At 49.2% G+C, this 19908-nt stretch overlaps 3 protein-coding genes and 1 long non-coding RNA gene across 8 annotated transcripts in view; 2 read left to right on the top strand and 2 right to left on the bottom strand.

Moving 5' to 3' along the window:
* Positions 1-1179: 1179 nt before the first annotated feature.
* Positions 1180-6929, bottom strand: Rhno1 (RAD9-HUS1-RAD1 interacting nuclear orphan 1). Of its 3 annotated transcripts, none has more exons than XM_032905592.1 (3): positions 6662-6929; positions 3092-3340; positions 1180-2067 (listed from the first exon to the last, which is right to left on the bottom strand). In XM_032905592.1, the coding sequence occupies exons 2-3, from the start codon at positions 3254-3256 to the stop codon at positions 1525-1527; spliced, it is 708 nt and encodes a 235-aa protein (XP_032761483.1). In that variant the 5' UTR covers positions 3257-3340; positions 6662-6929; the 3' UTR covers positions 1180-1524. The 3 variants fall into 3 exon arrangements, with proteins under 3 accessions (XP_032761483.1, XP_032761482.1, XP_032761484.1); XM_032905591.1 differs by lacking the exon at positions 6662-6929 and adding an exon at positions 6202-6600; XM_032905593.1 differs by lacking the exon at positions 6662-6929 and adding an exon at positions 6312-6597.
* Foxm1 (forkhead box M1) lies at positions 6855-19193 on the top strand. 2 transcript variants are annotated; one of them, XM_032905588.1, is made up of 8 exons: positions 6855-6941; positions 8997-9545; positions 10381-10529; positions 12231-12422; positions 13826-13954; positions 14871-14915; positions 15447-15516; positions 15687-19193. In XM_032905588.1, the coding sequence occupies exons 2-8, from the start codon at positions 9041-9043 to the stop codon at positions 16877-16879; spliced, it is 2283 nt and encodes a 760-aa protein (XP_032761479.1). In that variant the 5' UTR covers positions 6855-6941; positions 8997-9040; the 3' UTR covers positions 16880-19193. The 2 variants fall into 2 exon arrangements, with proteins under 2 accessions (XP_032761479.1, XP_032761478.1); XM_032905587.1 differs by having other exon boundaries at positions 10378-10529.
* LOC116903216 lies at positions 10142-19874 on the bottom strand. The gene is made up of 2 exons (XR_004388262.1): positions 19790-19874; positions 10142-10484 (listed from the first exon to the last, which is right to left on the bottom strand). It is a non-coding gene; the product is annotated as an uncharacterized LOC116903216 (long non-coding RNA).
* The window catches only part of LOC116903214 (testis-expressed protein 52-like), a 31773-nt gene continuing 30309 nt past the window's right edge, over positions 18445-19908 (top strand). For both annotated transcript variants that reach the window (XM_032905589.1, XM_032905590.1), the window contains exon 1: positions 18445-18544. In XM_032905589.1, coding sequence (XP_032761480.1) covers positions 18464-18544 — 81 coding nt within the window. In that variant the 5' untranslated portion in view covers positions 18445-18463. The remainder of the gene's footprint in view (positions 18545-19908) is intronic.

Raw genomic sequence — 19908 nt, 5'->3', positions numbered from 1 at the left:
TGTTGAATCCAAAAATTCACTTAAAAAATAATGTATTTATTTTGAGACAGGATCTCAGTACACAGTCCTAGGCTGGTCTGGAACTCTGAGATCCAACTGCCTCTGTCGCCCTAGTGCTAGAATTAAAGGCATGTGCCATATGTTTCACCTATGTGAGTGTCTGCATATCATATGCATCCCTGGTGCCCAAAGCTGTCAGATACCCCGGAACTGGAGTTATAGATGGTTGTGAGTCACTATGTGGGTGCTGGGAATAGAACTTGTGCCTTCTGGGTATCCAAGGCTCATAACTGCTGAGCCACCTCTCCAAGTCCCAGAAATTAATTTTTGAAAACTAGGGAATAACATACCTGCAAACAAAGGCTAGGAGAGCAGAACACTGAACTTGGCCCCCCTCCCTATCCTATGTGACCCTGGGTGGCTGCTGCTGCTGCTTCTTCTTCTTCTTCTTTTCTTCTTCTTCTTCTTCTTCCTCTTCTTCTTCTTCTTCTCCTTCTTCTTCTCCTTCTTCTTTTCTTCTTCCTTCTTCTTCTTCTTCTTCCTTCTTCTTCTTCTTCTCCTTCTTCTTCTTCTTTTGGTTCTTTTTTTCGGAGCTGGGGACCAAATCCAGGGCCTTGCGCTTCCTAGGCAAGTGCTCTACCACTGAGCTAAATCCCCAACCCCTCCTCCTCCTCCTCTTCTTCTTCTTCCTTCTTCCTCCTCCTCCTCCTCTTTTGTGCTACAAATCTTCACTCATGTAAGGCACAGCATAAGCTCTGCTTGGCCTAGAAGGGCCTAGATGCTAAATGAGTAGGGTTGAAAGAGATGCTATTTGAATGCATAAGAGAGTCACTGAGACGTCTACACTAACCACACTAGAATATGAGCTTCTGCTTTATGTACACATAGGATAAGTTAATAGGAATTCATTTCTCCAGCATCTGTGATTTCTTCCACTCTAGACAGAATCTCAAAACACAAACCTAAACTACTCATCTGTTCCCTACCTCTCTGACCCCACTGTATTCACCAACACAGGCCTGGCTGTGGCCCTTTGAGCAGAGGAGCCAAGACTGTCAAGGTAGCTGTCGACCATTAAAAACCGGAGCTCGCTCTTGATTTTCTCCGACAGCCAAGTGACAGCTGAGTGTCAAGTGGAACCAAAAGTGTGGAACGAATTAGTTCAAGGCAGAAGACCAATGAGCATAGATAGACCTTTTATAGATGGGCGTGCTGCCACATTGCTGACAAAGGTGGGGTTCTCTAAAAACTCAGGACAGCCATTTATTTACAAGCACTGTAAACAGTACAAGATACTTCAGAGGTTTAGACAGTTAATATGAGAAAAATACCAACAGTTCATGATACTGAATTCAACTGTTTCTGAGGTGAGGTGGCTTAAAAAGGAAATCTAGAAACTGAATTCCAACTCTAGGCCTCTGGCTAAGTCATCTTCCTAGTCCCATTGCATCCTCTCAAACCAGAAGGGACTTGGGAAACCTCCCCGCAGCAGCTCTGGGGTGAACCGAAGTCTGTGTAGTCCAGTCAGGTCTTCACAAGGAACTGGCTTTTATCCAGCTTCCCTCTCTCCTTAAGGTAGGCAAACAGGTGCCTTCTGCGTCTCCACGTGACCTTAATCCCATACTTCTCCTCAGGGGTGTCCTTGACCAGAACAGGCCCCGGCTCCGGGGTCCTGGGGGTCCTAGGACCAAGGATGCAGCTAGGAAGACTGTTTTCCTTCTGGTCTGGGGAAATGGGATCTTCTCTTACCGAAGACCCTGGGGTCTGGATATCGGGGGGCATGAACACATGAGGTAAGCTTTGAGGTACGTGCACTGACAGCTCCCCACAGCTCTGGGGACTGAACAATGGCACTAAAGGCCTTCTGGGAGCATCCTTTTCTGAGTTCTGGAGCTGCTCTCTGTTGGATAGCAACAATGTCTCTGAACTCGAAGACTGTGGACTCTCAAAGGTTAGACGTGGAAACTTGCAGGTAGATCTCCGAGTTGGGTGTCTTGCTTGGTCTCGGTGATGTTTCCGGTGTGTTGGAAACCGGCTTTCTGCTGCTGTATCAAACTGAGGTAACACCTGTGCATGAAAAAAGAAAGAGATGGTGGTGGTGGTGAGCCGACTACAAAGAAACTATAGTAAATATGTACGACCCTTTATTTTTTGTTCAGAATCGTGAGGACTCACTACGATAAAAACCCAGCTATGTGATACAACAGGAAGACAAGGGACCTGGGCCAGCTGGTCCAATCCCCCTGCTCTTCCGGTTGCTCCTGAGCAGGAAAGGAGACGGGCATCTCTCATGGCCACCACACTTCACTGCTCAAGCTTGTTTAACTCTGTTCTCAGGAGCAGAACACGTGCTCTGCACACTCAGTTCAACCTCAGCAAAACCACGCCCTCAAGAGGGCAGGGACAAAGGGACGGTCTCCAACGCCTGTCGAGGGCCTGGCAGGAAGGTCTTCAGCAAATATGACCGGCAGCTCCGTGGAAGTGAGACTGCTGAGGCGTGGGATCTAATCTGCATGTTCATTCAGTCTGCGTATGAATTTCTTTTGTCAGACAGTCTCACCGTAAAGTCCAGGCTGGCCTTCACCATGAGATCGTTCTGTCTCAGCCTCCCCAACGCTGGACTTGCATGAATTAGCACGCCACCTTTGTAGGAGGTTTCTCCACTAAAGTTAGTCAACTGTAGAGTACCTAGTACTTTTCATATGAAATACAGGAAGTAATCTTTTTTTTTTTTTTCGGAGCTGGGGACCGAACCCAGGGCCTTATGCTTCCTAGGCAAGCGCTCTACCACTGAGCTAAATCCCCAACCCCAAGTAATCTTTTATAAGTTGGTCATTTTTTTTTTTTAGCTTCTTCACCCAGTGACTGGGGAGTGAAGTGTTCAATCAGAACTTTTCAGAGGAACCTGGCAGGAAGACTCCAATTCCATATAAAACATATTTTAGTGTGAATGAAAAGAGGATATACCAGACAAATCAGGTAACCGCAGCCAGAAAGAGCAACTGCTTCCCTGTCCCTGCTCCAAAAGGATTAAGAGTCAGGATTCTGAAAAACGTAACACAGCAAAGGTCAAAGAATTGTGAGGACTCACCCAGGAAGTGATGGTGCTCTGATCAATGGGTTTGCTGGGCACCTGTACAGTGTGGGTAATGGGCTGCTGGTGAGATTCATAATGGGGTTTGGGGCCCTCCAGTGGCTGTTGGTGGAATAGCAGCTGGGCTTTCTGGCACTGTCTGCGTCTCTTTCGGGGAGGCATCAATGGGTAAATGAAGAACAGTTAGTAACAACATGATGCAGGCTGCCTTCCTGGTCTGGGTCAGGGTCCAGTTGCAAACCATGCCTGGAGAGAGGAAACAAACGGGGGAGGTCATGTGGGTGGCACCCCTCCCCCAATTCTTCATGACGTCAGGGTAACCAATCTATCAGAAACCACCAATCAGACCTCAGGTTGTAGGTAAACCAGCTTCCTATACCAACCAGAGAAACATACGATCTTATCCATATTCAACAAAACTCACTCAGTGAGCACCCACTGAACTCACGGTATTCTGCCACACTGAGTGCTAGGATTTAAAGACTTTAAAGACGGGCAAGTACTTATTCACAGTACTGAGTACTAAGTACCTGTAGTGACACAGAGGTCCCTGCTTTTGAGGCACTGTGGTACAGCACTTGCCTAATGTGCACAAAGCTGCAGGTTTCAGCCCCCAGAACTGCAAACGAGGGAACCGTGGAAAGGAAGAAGGAAAGGAAGAGGAAGAGAGCTACCAGAAGGAAACAATCACATCTCAGTATAGCACAGTCCGCTTCAGTTCTCGTCAGAGAAGGCTTTCTGGGTAGGAAGACACTTAACCTGTGGAAGGAACCAGGAGAAGCAAAAGCCAGGAAGGTCACTGGAGGCTGAGGTGCACCACAGGCAAAGACCGTTACAGAGGGCATGGGGGCACATGCTAATTAGCACACCTGAGGCAAGAGATCAGGAGTTCAAGTCAAACTTGGGCTGCACACAAAAAGCTCTCAAAAGCCAAACCAAGCCAGATGTGGTGGGGCGTGCCTAGGATCCCAGCCCTAGGGAAGGGAGACAGGAGGATCGGGAGCTCAAGGTTGTCTTTGGCTAGTGAGAGACCACCCGGAGTCATGTGAAACCTTAAACAGCCAAAAGGCTGTTTTGTGAATTCAGAGAATCACAAGCTCATTGCAGACTGAGTGAAAGATAGCTCAGCAGTAAAAGAACTTACCTCACAAACCAAGGGCTTGAGTGTGATCTCCAGAACTCACAAGAACTCGAAAGGCCGAAACTAATTCCCAAAAGATGTCCTTTGACATCCACATGTGTGGCATGTGTGTCCTCACAGGCATGTGTCCTCACACACAATGTCACTATCTATGAGGATGTGACTATCTAGCTAACAAAATAAAAAAGGAAAAGAGGCTAAGTGTGGTAACATCCATCTCAAATCCCAGCATTCAGGAGGCAGATTTCTCTGAGCTGGAGGTCAACCTGATCTATTTAGTGAGCTCCTTGCTAGAAGGGAATACAAAGTGAGGCCCTGTTTTTAATAAAAGTTTTAAAGGATAAACGACAAAAAAATATTAAACATGGTGTCAACATTGAGTCTGAAAACCAAGTGAGGCCACATGAGAGTGGGGGGGGGTTGAGTAATCAATCATTACAGAATTTCAGATAGAAGCTTGGGATCACATCTAGGTTTTGTTAAAAGACAAACAAACAACAAAACAACAAAAAGAACAGATTGTTCAGATTCTCTAGAACATAAAGAGGGGTCAACTGAGTTATGGGATGAGCCCCATGTACTTAGCACCCAGCTGCTTCAATCCTGACCATATATGATCTATCAGTTTCCCCTACCTTTCCCCTTGCATGATTTTGAAAAAAATACATTCCTTTCAGTTTTCAGACTGAACCTTAGGCCTCAGCATGTTAGGCGATAACGGTACCACTCGGCTATATACCAGCCCTCTTATTGTGAGACATGGTCTTGCATAGCCTTGCCTGGCTTCAAATACACTGTGTAGTCTCCACCTCCCAAGTGCTGGTTCCCAAGGCATGCCCCACTGTTTTAGGTGCTTTTTCTGTTGCCATCATAAAATTCCCTGGAAGGCAAGTGAAGGAAAGAGGGGCTTATTTTGGCTTACAGGGTAGTCCTTTGTTGCTGGAATCATAGCAGCTGGGCACATCCCTTTAACAGGCAGGAAGAAGATGAACTCTCCTACTCGGCTAGCTTTCTCTCTTTAGTCAGTCGAGGCCCACAGCCCATGAAATAGGGCCATATCCCACCCATCTCTGTCTAATCTAGATAAGCTCTTATAGACTTACCCAAACAAAATCTAAGTCAGGTTTTGCACAACCTTGGCCTATTTTTTTTTTTTTTTTTAATTTTGAGATAGAGTCTTACTATGTAGCCTTGGCTAGCCTGGGGCTGGCTATGAATACCTGGCTGGCTTGGAATTCACAGAGATCTGCCTGCTTCTGCCTCCTGGGTGCTGGGATTAAAGGCGTGAGCCACCACCCTCCGGTGTCAGTGAAAACCCACCAGCCTCTAACCTGTTCACCTTTCAAACACAGTCTTTATCATGTAGCCCAGACTTGCCTTTTGTTTCACACTAATCATTGGTATGTGCCACATACTAGCTGCTTACAACTTTTGACCAGGTTCCTTTAATTATTAGACAACAAAATTCAGAATGGCGAAGGCCCTGCTCCCCCGTCTCATAGCATACCACGCCCCCTAAGTCTTAGTTCAAATCCCTGTGACCTTCAGCCTTTGTGTTCACCAGCCTAGCCTCCTCCAGTCAAAACAGCTCCCTTCTTAATCTAGCTGCTTCAATGTTTCCTTCCCTTCTGTGTAATGGGTGACAGATCTTACACCTTGTTCTCAGCTCATAAGGAAGGAAGGAAGGAAGGAAGGAAGGAAGGAAAGAAGGAAGGAAGGAAGAAAGGAAGGAAAAAGAAAGGAGGAAGAAAGAAAGGAAAAAGAAAGGAGGAAGAAAGAAAGGAAAAAGAAAGGCTTTCCTGCCCTAAGTCAAGATTTTCTCATTAAAATAAATATTCAAATTTATCACTGGAGGCTGCGGGAGGGCGAGCCAGTGACCCGGGCTACTCCGAAGGCGGAAACACGAGAATCGAGAATTCTACACATGGGGAGACCCGGGGTCAGACAAAACCCACCGGCCTCTAACCTGTTCCTCTGTAGCTAGAATTCTACCGATCTGTTCATCTCATTCTGGGCTCCCTCTCCATCAGACCACCGGTGAGCCCAGGGGAAGGACGGCCGGGTCTGCCACTGTATCTTCCACTCTTTCGTAAAGTACGGAAAAAAGATCGTCCGGACACCTCGGGGATGGGCCCGAGGTGGAGGCGGCCACAGACAGGGGCGGGGCGTAGGGCACTTAACCGCAAGTCTGGGGACAGAAACCCAAGCTGGACCCCACGCAGCAGCGAGGGCTGAGCCCGGCGGTGGATCCAGAGGTAGCCCAGTGGGTAGCTAACCGGGGGAGTGGCGTACGCTGCCCCGGAAGGAAGTCGACCACGGAGGCAGGGCGGTCCGGGGCGGGGCGGAGCAGGCTGCTGGCCGCGGTCCGCGCGTCCCCGCGTCCCCGCGTCCCTCCCGCCGCCCCTCGAGCTCCGGGGCCGCCTTACCCGCCCTCCCGGCCGCGGCCGCCGCTCCTCAGGACGCCGAGCGTTCGGGGCCGGAACCCGGAGACAAGCCGGTGCCGATTGGCGACGCTCCGTCACGTGACCGCAACGCTCCGCCGGCGCCAATTTCAAACAGCGGAACAACTGAAAGCGGCGCTGCGGGACCCACCCCCGGCCCGGGCTCACCCCCCACCCCGCCCCGGGTTCCCACCCCGGCCGTCCCGCCGGGACCCGCCCGCCCGGGCCTGGCTTGGCCCCGCGTGGAGCAGCGGTGGCCTGTGAGGTGAGTGGGGTGCGACCCGGTCCGGGGAAGGCTTGGAGTCGGGACTGCCGGGGCTGTGGGGCGCGAGGGGGTGTTGAGGACCGCCAGGAAGAAAGTCTGAGCCGCCGGCCTCGGCTTTCCCGCCGCGTTCTCCGAGCACCCCGGGACCCTGGGAACAGGCCTGAGTCTGAGTCTGCGCTTGCAGTCAACCCTGCCTCCGCCTCCACTGCTGCAGGGTGGGATCCTAGCTGAGTGTTGCAAGGTTCCCGGTTCTGTGTGGAGAATGGGGTCTTTGGGGGTGGCTCTGCAAGTCGCCGTGCGCTAGAAGATTTTGGGGGTGTTAGGAAAAGGCTGGTCAAAGAGAGAGGTACCCTATGGTGGGGGGTGTCTACCATTTGATTGGGGTGGGTGCAGTGTGAAACAAAACGAGAACTGAGATTTGAAGGTCGAGAGAACGAAGTATAAAGGAGAGAAAGCTACAGGGAGGAAGGGACCTAAGAACGCTAAGCAGCTGGCAAATGTCAAAAAAGTGTAATTACTTTTTGGAAGGTTTCCTAAAGTGCCGGCTGTTTCTCCCTTTCTCGCAGGATTGCAAAATGGAGTGGCAGGATTTAATTTAATGATAAATTATTCTATATATCTATAAAAACCTATGAAATGCTTTTTCTAAAGACTTCCTTAGCATTTCAAAGTGACTTTAGCATAGCCAGGCATAGTGGTGAATGCCTGTAATCTCAGCACCTAGAAAATTGGGGGCCAAAGGCTCAGTGGTTCAAAACCAGCCTGGGCTACATGAGACGCTGTCTCAAAAATTAAAGCCACCTTAAGCATATTAATGATAGCACGTTTTGGTATGGAGAAGATCTGTATTACAATCTTTAGAAGCAGAAAAATCAAGGTACATAAAGTATTATACTTATAAAACTAAAATATAGTTACTCTCAAGTACCAAAATGTCACTGTGCAAATGCTTTTCAGATTTTGAAAGAAAGAATGGGGCTGGAGAGATGGCTCAGTGGTTATTGACAACTATTGAAAAAAATTATTTTTAATTCAAGAGGATTGGAATTTTTAATTGTAGCATGCTTTCCAAGCATTCACAAAGCCCCAGGTTCAATCCCTACCATCACCTAAACCTGGCATTGTAGCCACACCTGTGATTCTGGCAGGTGGAGGCAGGAGAATCAGACGTGTAGGTCAGCTGCATTATTTGAGAACAGAAAGAAAAGGGCACTAGGGCTATGGCTTGGGTAGAGTCTTTCATTCGTCTCTACAGTCATCGAGAGTGACCTGCATTCTAGTGGACAGTGGCTGGTATTTCCACATTCTTGTAGATGTCTCACGTATTCCTCTAGCCAAACGTTCAAAAAGAGGTTTTTGCATTTTTACTGGGGCGGGGGTTGGGGGGAGGGTTGCCCACATGCCACAGCACATGTATGGAGGTTGGAGGGTAACAGTCAGGAGCTGATTCTCTCTTCCCACCATCGTGGTCCTGGGGACTGAATGCAGGTGGCCAGGCTTAGCAGCTGATGGTTTCAGTCATTGACCCATCTTGCCAGCCTCCCCTCCCTCCCAAATCTTTCTGGTTTGTTTGCCTTTTTGTAGTACTGGGAACTGAACTTAGGGCCTTGCTAAGCAAGCACTCTATTACTAAGCTACATCCTTGGCCTGGCCAAACATTCTTAAGCTTACAGGGGACCATGCTCTTCAGTGCAGTCCCATGTTCCCATCTTGAAGTGTTTGCTGCAGTTTTCCGCTTTCCTTGGTCAGTGATAGGGCTTTATTTGTTTGTTTGTTCTTGTTTGCTCGTTTGTTTTTGAGACAGGGTCTCATGTGGCCCATGCTGACCTTGAATTCACTCTCTGGCTAAGGGTGACCTTAAACCTTGTAGGTGCTGGGATCACAAGTGGGCATCAAACCTAGCTTCTGTCCTTATTGTCTGAGGGTTGGACAAAGGTCCAGGCAGGATTCCCCTGGGCCTTTGAGCTTCTGCTTCTGTCTGTTCATGCAGAGGAACACTTCCAGTTTGTCTCAGCCCAGCAGATCTGATAGCAAGCTTCTCCTTGCCCTCTGCAGGGTCAAAGCTTGTGATTCTCGATGGAGAGTGAAAGCACAGCTTCATGATGAGAACCAGCCCCCGGCGGCCACTGATTCTCAAGAGACGGAGGCTGCCCCTTCCTATTCAAAATGCCCCAAGTGAAACCTCAGAGGAAGAAGCAAAGAGATCCCCTGGACAGCAGGAGCCTACTCAAGCACAGGCCTCCCAAGATGTGGCAGAGTCCAGCTCTTGCAAATTTCCAGCTGGAATCAAGATTATCAACCACCCAACCATGCCCAACACACAAGTGGTGGCTATCCCCAACAACGCCGACATCCAGAGCATCATCACAGCACTGACTGCCAAAGGGAAAGAGAGTGGCAGCAGTGGGCCCAATAAGTTCATCCTCATCAGCTCTGGGGGGGCCTCATCTCACCCTCCTGATCCTCAACCTCAAGCCCAAACCAGCACTGATTCCAAGAGAACAGAAGTGATCACTGAGACGTTGGGACCAAAGCCAGGGGCTAAGGGTGTGCCTGTTCCCAAGCCACCTGGAGCTCTTCCAAGGCAAAGACAGGAGAGCTGTGGTATGTGGTCTGCAAGGGTGTGGAGGTTGGCTTTTCTCCTCACTGGAAAGGTCTTCAGTGTGTCACACTGATGTCTGTGGTAGGCAGGAATCTAGGAGGAACCAAGGAGAAGGCCTTTTCTTCTTTTATTCTTTGAGCATTGAAACATCTGAGAGCTGTTGAAATGGTTATAGTAATGTAGCTTTACTGTTGCTCTCTTTATGTTGGAAAAGGGTTGGTTGGTTGATTCATTCTTTGTATTGACATGTGTCTTAGTGACTATTCTGCAACTCTTAGAAAAGAAAGCAACTTTTGCTTATACTTCCAGAGGTTTAGTCCGTTACCAACATGGTGGGAAGCATGGCAGCATGCCAGAGAACACTGGAGCAGTAGCTGAGGGCTACATCCTGACCTGGGCCTAGAGACAGACCCTGGGCCTGGCATGGGCTTCCTCAGTGATAGACTTCCTCTGACAATGCCACACGCCCTAATCCTCCTCATCATTTCAAATATGGGGGCCATTCTTATTCATACTTGTAAGAAAGTAAATTTCCATTTTAAAGAAATAAACCAAAGCCCAGGGAAGAAAAGTGACTTTTTTTGTGTAGCTACCAAAATTTGCCTTGACAGATGCCTGAGGTTCCATCTGTCTCATTGAAATACAATTTATTGTTCATGAATGTCTACTGAAGTCCATAATGGAGCAGAATAACTTAGAGCCACAACGATTTACCATGTGTTCCCTGTCCCTTAGAACAGGTCTCAGAGGGGTTATCCCCAACCGTTGGTTTTGGTAGAGCTGTAGTGCATCTGAAGAGGCTGCTAATGGAGTCTTGGGTTGTTTTCCCTCTAGCAGGTGGTGAAGCGGCCGGCTGCACACTGGACAACAGCTTAACCAATATCCAGTGGCTTGGAAAGATGAGTTCTGATGGGCTGGGCCCCTGCAGCATTAAGCAGGAACTGGAAGAGAAGGAGAATTGTCACCTGGAGCAGAATCGGGTTAAGGTGAACTGTTCTGTCACTCATTCGGGAAGTTCTAGTAGCACTACCTAAGGCTTTTCTGTGTGCTGTTTTTTTTAAACATTGTCCTTCCTTTGGAGGTATTGGAGAGTGACTATAGCAGTATAGGCTGGTGGTGGTGGTGCAGGCCTTTAAGGCAGGCAGTGGCAGGCCTGCTCTACAGAGTGAGTTCCGTAACAGCCAGAGAGCCAGAGCTACACAGAGAATCCCTGTTGAGAGAAAGAGAGAGACAGAGACAGACACACTAAGACTGACTGACTATATCTTGCTTGGGCCCTCCTGCCTTGGCCCCTCAGTAACTAGGATTGTGTGTGCCAGCACAGCCACCTCTGTGACTTCTGAGTTACTTTACTGTGTGGGACCTCTTACTGTCTCCATATGTGGCTCATTGAAGGCTCTAGCACTGGGTTTAATATCCTGGGTTTAGTGGCCCTTAGTAAATATTCAGGAAATGATGAAGGTTCTTAGCTAAGCCATTTGGACTTTTTTTTTTCTTTTAAGATTTATTTATTATATATGAGTACACTGTACCTGTCTTACCAGAGAGGGCATCACATCTCATTATAGATGGTTGTGAGCCACCATGTGGTTGCTGGGAATTGAACTCGGAACCTCTGGAAGAGCAGTCAGTGCTCTTAACCACTAAGCCATCTCTCCAGCCCCAGCCATTTGGACTAAAGCGGCATCCCAACAGTCAAACTTGAATGTAGCATCATTAGCATGACAGTTTTATTAGGAGATACACTGTTAGATTAATAGCAAAGTAAATCCTATAGGAAGTTTATTTGTATTAAACTATTTATTTAAACATACAGCTGGACCTATAAAATTTTATCTCAAAATTTTAAACTGATGAGACCGTTGTCTGAGACTTGTCCACATGGGCCTTTTGAAAGCGTTTGTCCCACAGTTTTGGCTGTTCTATATATGCACTGAAACACGGTGGGCTTATGTCGAATCAGGACTACAAGTGGACCCCAGACCTAAGTCCTCTGACCTGCAAGTCGGAAAATTCATACAAATTGTTGTGCAGATCCCAACTACTGGAAGAGACCTCATTTGTCCTTTGCTTTTGGAATAGAGTCTTGTGTACCTGGATGACCTTAAATTCTTGGTCATCCTGCTTCAGCCCCTCTACTGCTGAAAGTACAGACATGTGCCACCACAACCCATTTCCTATGTGGTGCTTGAGCTCAAACCCAGGCCTTCATGCCTCAGGCAGGTACTCTATCAAACAGAGCTATGTCCCCAGCCTCTAGACCAAGTCTGACCAGGCAGTTTATCTTGAGAAAAAAGATGGAAGGGAATCAGTTCCTAATTGATTGGGGCCTAGACTAATTAAATTCCATTACAAAATAATGGTCTCAGATGAGTTTGTTTCTGTTATCCCCTAGAGCAGTTGTTTTCAACCTGTGGGTCATGACCTCTTCGGGGTTGCACATTAAGTATCCCACATATCAGATGTTTACATTAGAATGATAACAGTCACAAGGTTAGAGTTAGGAGATAGCAATGAAGCCAGTTCCATGGTTGGGTCACCAGGGAGGAACTATATTAAAAGGTCAGTTAGGAAGGTTGAGGGCCATTATTCTGCAGGGTGTTCTCAGTGGACTTCGGGTGGGGAATGGCTCTCGTAAACCTGTGTCTTCTCTGTTCTCTTTCCCTTTGGCTTCTTTCACCCCACAGGTTGAGGCGCCCTCAAGAGCATCAGTGTCTTGGCAGGACTCTGTGTCTGAGAGGCCACCCTACTCCTACATGGCCATGATACAGTTCGCGATCAACAGCACTGAGAGGAAGCGTATGACCTTGAAGGATATCTACACTTGGATCGAGGACCACTTCCCTTATTTTAAGCACATTGCCAAGCCAGGCTGGAAGGTATTATGTCCCATAGCCAGTGTCATGGTCTCTCTGGTCTGGTTTTTTTTTTTTTTTTTTTTTTGTGACGCTTAGGTTGTGTCCTAATGAAAAATAACAAAGAAACAATAAGCCAGTGGCTCCAAGATTAATTTCCTGTAACATCTAGTGGGCAAGGCCTCTTCTTTCTCTCTCGTTTTGAGACAGTCTCACTACATGCTCTAAGCTGGCCTCAGACTTATAAACTCCTGTTCCAACCTTGGGAGTAGGTGGGACTGCAAGGGTAGGATTTGTCTTGGTTTTCATTTGATGCATGGGGACTCTGAGACAGATGCCTAGGAATCTTTGTCAGAATCACACTGTGTGTGTGTGTGTGTGTGTGTGTGCGTGCGTGCGTGCGTGCGTGCGTGTGTGCGCGTGTGTGCGCGTGTGCGTGTGTGCGCGTGCGAGAGTGTACACACATGTATGCACGCATGCACATTTACTTATTTGCTTTCGGGATGAGGAGTTGTGTATTATGCGAGTGTGTGACAACCAGAGGACAGCTTGCTGCACTTGTTTCCTTGATGGGAGTTCTGGGATGGAGCTCAGGCTGACAGCAGGTACCTTACCGGCTTTTCGGTTCCTTGCATTGAAAAGCTGGGGCAGAAATGGACTTTGTCAGGCTGAAGGTGTAGCTCAGTGGCAGGGTACTTCCCACTTCTGCCATGCACAAGAGCCTGGCTTTGAAGTGGATATGCCAGGAAGACTGACCTTGAACCAGCATGTGACCTCATGTCCTCTGCTGCCTGTCCTGTGCTGCATGTCTGCAGTGTTGGCACCAGGCCTACCACAAGCTCGGGCCACGGGTAGCAGCGCTTCTGTCATATTTGATCCTCAGATTGGCATGTTCTGTCTCTGAAATAGGATCTTGCTGGGTAACAGACTGGCTTTGAACTCTATCTTCCTGCTTCACCTTCCTGCGTTCCAGGCATATGGCATGCACCACTGTGTCCAGGCACACAGATGGCTTTTCCTGCTGCTGCTGCTGCTCTCGCACCTCTAGTGTTTCTCTGGGGACTGTGCAGTGGAGTCCTCTCCTCTCTCCTGATGCCGAAGGGCATGATGCACTTCTGAAAAACACAGGTTCTTGGCTGCCCAGCTTAGCCTGCCTCATTTTCCACACAGGTGATGAGGCAAGAGTTACAGGTGTTTGTTGTTCTGGCCACTGATTGGGGGGTAGGGGATGGGGGAGTTATGAATCTTTATCGGCTGAGGTTAGCTCTGCAGTGTGGCATACCAGGAAGGGAGTGCCAACAGGTGACATTGCTAGGACCTGAACACGATCTTTGTTAAACATAGTGGGAGATACCCTGGCCTTTCCCAACTCTGAGCAATGTTTCCAAAGCTAACTGAATTGATAGCTGCTTATCTGTCGCTTTCAGAACTCTATTCGTCACAACCTTTCTCTCCATGACATGTTTGTTCGAGAAACATCTGCCAATGGCAAGGTCTCCTTCTGGACCATTCACCCAAGTGCTAATCGCTACTTGACATTGGACCAAGTGTTTAAGGTGAGTCCTTGTTTCATCTGGAGAGGCAGTTGGTGATTACTGCGCCTTCTGTAAAGGAGTGGTGTTCCTTCTGATGTTCTCACTGAGGGAGAGCTAGAAGCCAGTTACCCAGTTAATAACTTGCATGATTCCCTTAACCGAGGCCTGCTGACAGATACAAAGTGATACTCCTTGTACTAGACCAGAGAGTAAAGAAAACTGTTCTGGTCTAAATAGAGGAGTCTTTTTCTAATTCCCTGTAAGTAGACACTTGTTACAATGCAGCTTCCAGGTCTCTTGCTTGGGGTTCTGAACGGAGAATCTGGGACAGGTCTAGTAATTTGGTGTGGCAGAGCAGAGAGTCTGTGTGCAAGTGCACAAACCAGGCATGTGTGGAGGCCAGAGGAAGACTTTGGGTGTCCTTCTCTATCACTCTGTGTCCTTGGGGTGACTCTCTTGTGGAACCTGGAGCTACACTGGGGTCAGCAAACCCCTTCAATCCGCCTATCTCCACCCGCACTCCTCATAGCCCTGGGGTTATAGATGCATGCAAGGCCACCTCTGGCCTCTTTTTAATGTAGGTCCTAGGATCTGAGCTGAGATCTTTTTGCTTGGTACAACAAGCTCTCTTCCCACTGACTCGTCTCTCCAGCTTTGTAGTTTGTATTTTCCACCTTGCTCCAAAGAAGCCCTTCTTTAAGTCTAGAGACCAGAAATGGAGCCATAAGAACATGTTTTCAGAAAAAAAAGTTGTTTTGGGGACTTCTAGGTACCCATAAGGATGCTGTTGCTGTACTGTTTGTTCTTCTGGAAGGGAATGTTTCTCCATGGTGTCCCTTGGCACCCATCAAATAGGTTTCTTCCTAGTCTGGGTAGATTGACCACAATTGTGGTAACTTCATTTCATTTCTCTCCCTCAATGCCTGGCCGCCACCAGCCACTGGAACCAGGGTCTCCACAATCGCCCGAGCACTTGGAATCAGTAAGATTCTTTTCCTCTGGCTCGGGGCTTGGCCTTCTTTCCCTTCACTGCTCAGCATGGCTTTAGTGGGCAGAGAAGCTGTGACATGGGGAGGGGACTATGTTTGGCCCTGTGGCTGCTAACCCTGAACACAGTACCACAAAGGTGTGCTGAGCAGAGCAAAGTGGGCACTGCAAGACCCACCATTGCAAGGGCAGATGCAAGGCATGGGCCCTGCCGCAGGGGCAGCAGCCTGTTCTCTCAGCGTACGTGGCTTGTGTTTGTCTCTCAGATGGCTAAGTGCATATTTCCCTGGGGGTGGTGAGTACCATGGGTCAGGTGTAGCACTGTCCTGCCCTCCCTCGTGTCTGCTGTTGTCCACCTTTCCCCTAAGCATGGCTTGATAGATGTACACACCCGCATCCATCACTCAAACCAGCTGGTCTTTCTGGGTTTTTAGACCAGAAAGGTTTCTGCATCAGCTCAGGTTGGTGGGGTTCTGCTTCTCTCCTTACCTTACTAGTCCAGGTTTCTTTCTCTCCCAATAAGCAGCAGCAGAAACGACCCAATCCTGAGCTCCGTAGAAATGTGACCATCAAAACTGAACTCCCACTAGGCGCACGTGAGTATGAGAGTGGGTCTCAGACGCGCCCAATCCTGGTTCTGGGACCTATCTTCAGGTTATGTCTCCAACTCAAAGGGAGTTTGAGTCCATAGTTGAGTAGTGCTCCTGGAGTGGGAAGTAGTAGACCCCTAGCATTGCTACCTCTGATCTCTCCTGCTTCCTCCTAGGGCGAAAGATGAAGCCACTGCTCCCACGGGTTAGCTCATACCTGGTGCCCATCCAGTTCCCGGTGAACCAGTCTCTGGTGTTACAGCCCTCGGTGAAGGTTCCCTTGCCTCTGGCAGCATCTCTTATGAGCTCAGAGCTTGCCCGTCATAGCAAGCGAGTCCGCATTGCACCCAAGGTGCTGCTATCCAACGAAGGGATAGCCCCACTTCCTGCCACAGAACCCATGAAGGAGGAGAAACCCCTGCTTGGAGAAGGGCTATTGCCTTTGCTTCCTATTCAGTCCATTAAGGAAGAAGTAATTCAGCCTGGGGAGGACATACCACACTTAGAGAGGCCTATCAAAGTGGAGAGCCCTCCCTTGGAAGAGTGGCCCTCTCCGTGTGCATCAGTGAAAGAGGAACTGTCCAACTCCTGGGAAGATTCTTCCTGCTCTCCTACCCCAAAGCCCAAGAAGTCCTATTGTGGGCTTAAGTCCCCAACGCGGTGTGTCTCAGAAATGCTGGTGACAAAGCGGAGAGAGAAGAGAGAGGTGAGCCGATCTCGGAGGAAGCAGCACCTTCAGCCACCCTGTCTGGATGAGCCTGAACTCTTCTTCTCAGAGGACTCCAGCACATTTCGGCCAGCCATGGAGATCCTGGCAGAGTCTTCAGAGCCTGCACCGAAGCTCAGCTGCCCTCAGGAGGAGGGAGGGCCCTTCAAGACCCCCATCAAGGAGACATTGCCTGTCTCCTCCACTCCTAGCAAGTCTATGCTCTCTAGAGACCCTGAGTCCTGGAGGCTCACACCCCCAGCCAAAGTTGGGGGGTTAGATTTCAGCCCAGTACGAACCCCCCAGGGTGCCTTTGGCCCTCTGCCTGACTCGCTGGGGCTTATGGAGCTGAATACCACACCTCTGAAAAGTGTTCCCCTCTTCGACTCACCCCGGGAGCTCCTTAACTCAGAAGCCTTTGACCTTGCCTCTGATCCCTTTAGCAGTTCTCCACCACCACATTTGGAAGCCAAGCCAGGCTCCCCCGAGCTGCAGGTCCCCAGCCTTTCAGCCAACCGTTCTCTCACAGAAGGCCTTGTCCTGGACACAATGAATGATAGCCTCAGCAAGATCCTTCTAGACATCAGTTTCCCTGGCCTGGAGGAGGACCCTCTGGGCCCTGACAACATCAACTGGTCTCAGTTCATCCCTGAGCTGCGATAGAGGCAGGGTCTTACCCTTGCCACTCAAGCCACCAGTTATCCTGGCACTTGTGTGGCTGGATAGTGCAAGGCTCAGTGTACCCCAAACCGTCTGAGGGAGCTAGCAGGCAAGGGCTGAGCAGTGCCCTTTGACCTAATTATGCCAAGGTGAAAGCCACGTCTAAGCCACTGCTGGGACCTATGCAAGCAATAGGATCTCCCAGAGTCCTCCACTCCCTGCTGGCAAGTGAAGTGGGTGTGACAGAGCCGCGAGGACCAGGAAATGCCCGCCCATTAGTCACCTGCTGCTCCTGGCAGGATAACCCTTGTAAATGGTGTCAGTTACCCAAGTTGTCCTGTAATTATAAATGTAGCCATATTCCCTTAGCTCTCATTATCCAGAGACTGCCAGAATGGGTAGGGTGACAAGGGGTTGCATTAGCTTCTGCTTGTGGCCTTTGGGGGCAGGACCTGCAGTTCAGCCTCTTCACACTGTGGGTTCTGCTGTAGGCTTCTAGACACACAGGTGTCCTTGCCAGGACCCCACTTACTGCCCTTTCCTCACAGCTCCCCCTGGTTCTAAGCCAGTGGTACTGCATGAAGAAATCCTGCGGCAAAGCCTATTGGCTCTGGGTGTGTGGGGACGGGTGTGCCTGAAGCAAAAGCATGGGTACTCACGGGAGTCCTGTTAGGTGTTTCTCTGATCGTGTTCCCAATCATGCCAGGGAGTCTAGCATTGAGAACTCAGGCTGAGGCCTGAGGAGGAGGAGGAAGTGACCACTGACTTGCCTGGCTTCCTTAGCTTGCACCTGAGTTTTGCAAAAAGCCACCCTAGACCCCACTCTACAAGCTAGCACAAGAACACTACTGTAACTACCTACTGAATAAAGCCCAGGTGGCCTGATCTCGGAATTGAGTGAGGTGATGGAGCCCGGAGACGATGGGCAGGCCTGTACCTGCTGCATGGGCCTTGCACAGGTTGTCTCTCCACATCCTTCTTTGACTCTGAAATTGCCAGTTTTGTCTGTGATGCTTCTTATCAATAATCTCAGCTTTTGAGGTAGAGGCAGGAGAATCAGCCATTCTAGACTACATGAGATCCTGTCCACAGAATCCAGTTTCCCCACTGTTCCCCTGCATTGCCCACCTCTTCCTTACCACCCTAGACCTTGTTCCATGGGATCAGAATCTGACTTAGGTCCTTGTTGAGCCCTTGGTAACAACAGGAGTTGTAATGCTTCATTTCCCTCCCATTCCATTCAACATTCAGGCCAGAAAGCTATGCCGGTTGCAGGTGTCTCATTACCACCTCTATCCCAGCCCTGAGCCTGGGAGCCAGACTGCTTCCTGCTCCCCAGCCTTACCAGGCAAGGCTCTCCCAGAGAAGCTCCTGTTACCAAGTTTGTAACCAGAACTGACAGCACTGCACCCTCCCTGCCTCATAGGAAAAGCATCAGGGACTGAGGAGCCTTCCAGGACAGGCCAGGGCCTCCTCCCGGCAGCACCAGTCAGAAAACATCACCATAGCAACCCTAGCAGCAAACAATGGTACCAGAAAGGGCTTACCTCAAAGCCTCCTCTCCTGGCTCTGTGGCTCAGAAGAAAAATGGCCAACAGCCCGAAGAAAACATCCCTCCAGAAGCGAGACCTGAGTCATGTATCTCCTACCAGGGAACCTTTCCTGAAGGTAGAGTGGGGCCCAACCCTGCAGCCAGCCTCTCAGGTTGTCCTGAGCAGTAGGCTTTGGTACTTAAGCAGTCCTCTGCTTTCATCCTGTGGGACCCTAAGCTTGGAGCTTAGAGCAGAGAAGAGCAGTCTGGCTAAGAGGCCTTACTTAGCTAAAGGACTCGGGGTCAGAAGTGTGCTCAACTTTGGGGTTTACTTTTGGATTTTGGAGTATCTGTATGTAAAACTACCTTGGGAAAGGACCCCAAACTTAATATAAAATTTCTTTGTTTCATATGTAACTTGTACACAGCCTGAAGGTGATTTAATGAATGCAGTATGTTTAGGACGTCTATGATTGGACTGAGACTAATCACAGAGGTCAAATGTTGAATTTCCCACTTGAGAACCATGCCTTTGCCCAGAGAGGAAAATATTTTCTCCGCATTTGTGATACAACATCATCAGATTTTAGGGGTTTTGTTTTGCTGAGGCAGTCCTGTTAGGTAGCTTGGGCTAGCCGAATACTATTAGCCTGCAATGACCCTGTCTCGACCTTCCCAAGGGCTGGCAGTATAGATCTGTGCCGTTCTGACCAGTTTTGGTTTTATAGAAGCTCTCTGTATAGCTCTGGCTGAAATACACACCTGGACCACCAGGTTATTGTCAAACCTCTGCCTCTGCGTCCTGAGTGGAGTTACAGGCACTTACTGCCCTGCCTGGGTAATCCCAGAAGACTTGGAATTAGGTCCAGTGGGGCATGCCTGTACTGTTAGCATTCACCAGCATGCTCCACCGGGGCTGCAAGTGAGACCTTATCTCACAGAACCAAAGGAAGAAGGAAGGACGAGAACAAACACGCAAGCAGGCCAGGATGCTGAGACAGTGCTGCGCCTGACAGCCCGAGTCCCGGCCTTAGAACCCACAGACTCCTACAAGCTGTCCTCAGGCCTCCGCATGCATGCTATGACTCGTGCATGTGCTTACACACGCACTAGGTATTTTTTGTTTTGAGAACAATTTAGGGGTGGTATTAGAGTGAGGAAGCCCTAAAGTGGCTGAGAGGGAGAAACATTTCTGACCTGGGCTGACTATGAACAGACTCAGCGCCGTATCAATATATACTGAGTGAACACAGCTTAAGCCTTCCTCAGCTTCGACCTTGTGTGAATTCCTTACTGTAACAGGGTGTTTCTGCATCTGACGTAGGACTGGTGGATTTTCTACTGCTGTGACGAAGTACTTGTAACTCAAAAGATGGGCTCACCTGGGCTCCTGATAGCGGCTTCTTTTGCTGTGCAGTCATTGGGCCTTGCTGCTTCAGACCTGTGAGACAGCAAATATGGAAAGAGACAGGAAGGGCCCAGGGTCCCACTGTCCCCCTTA

This window comes from Rattus rattus, chromosome 6 (genome assembly GCF_011064425.1).
Source record: "Rattus rattus isolate New Zealand chromosome 6, Rrattus_CSIRO_v1, whole genome shotgun sequence".
Lineage (NCBI taxonomy): Eukaryota > Metazoa > Chordata > Mammalia > Rodentia > Muridae > Rattus > Rattus rattus.
This window is presented reverse-complemented; position numbering and strand designations above follow the sequence as displayed.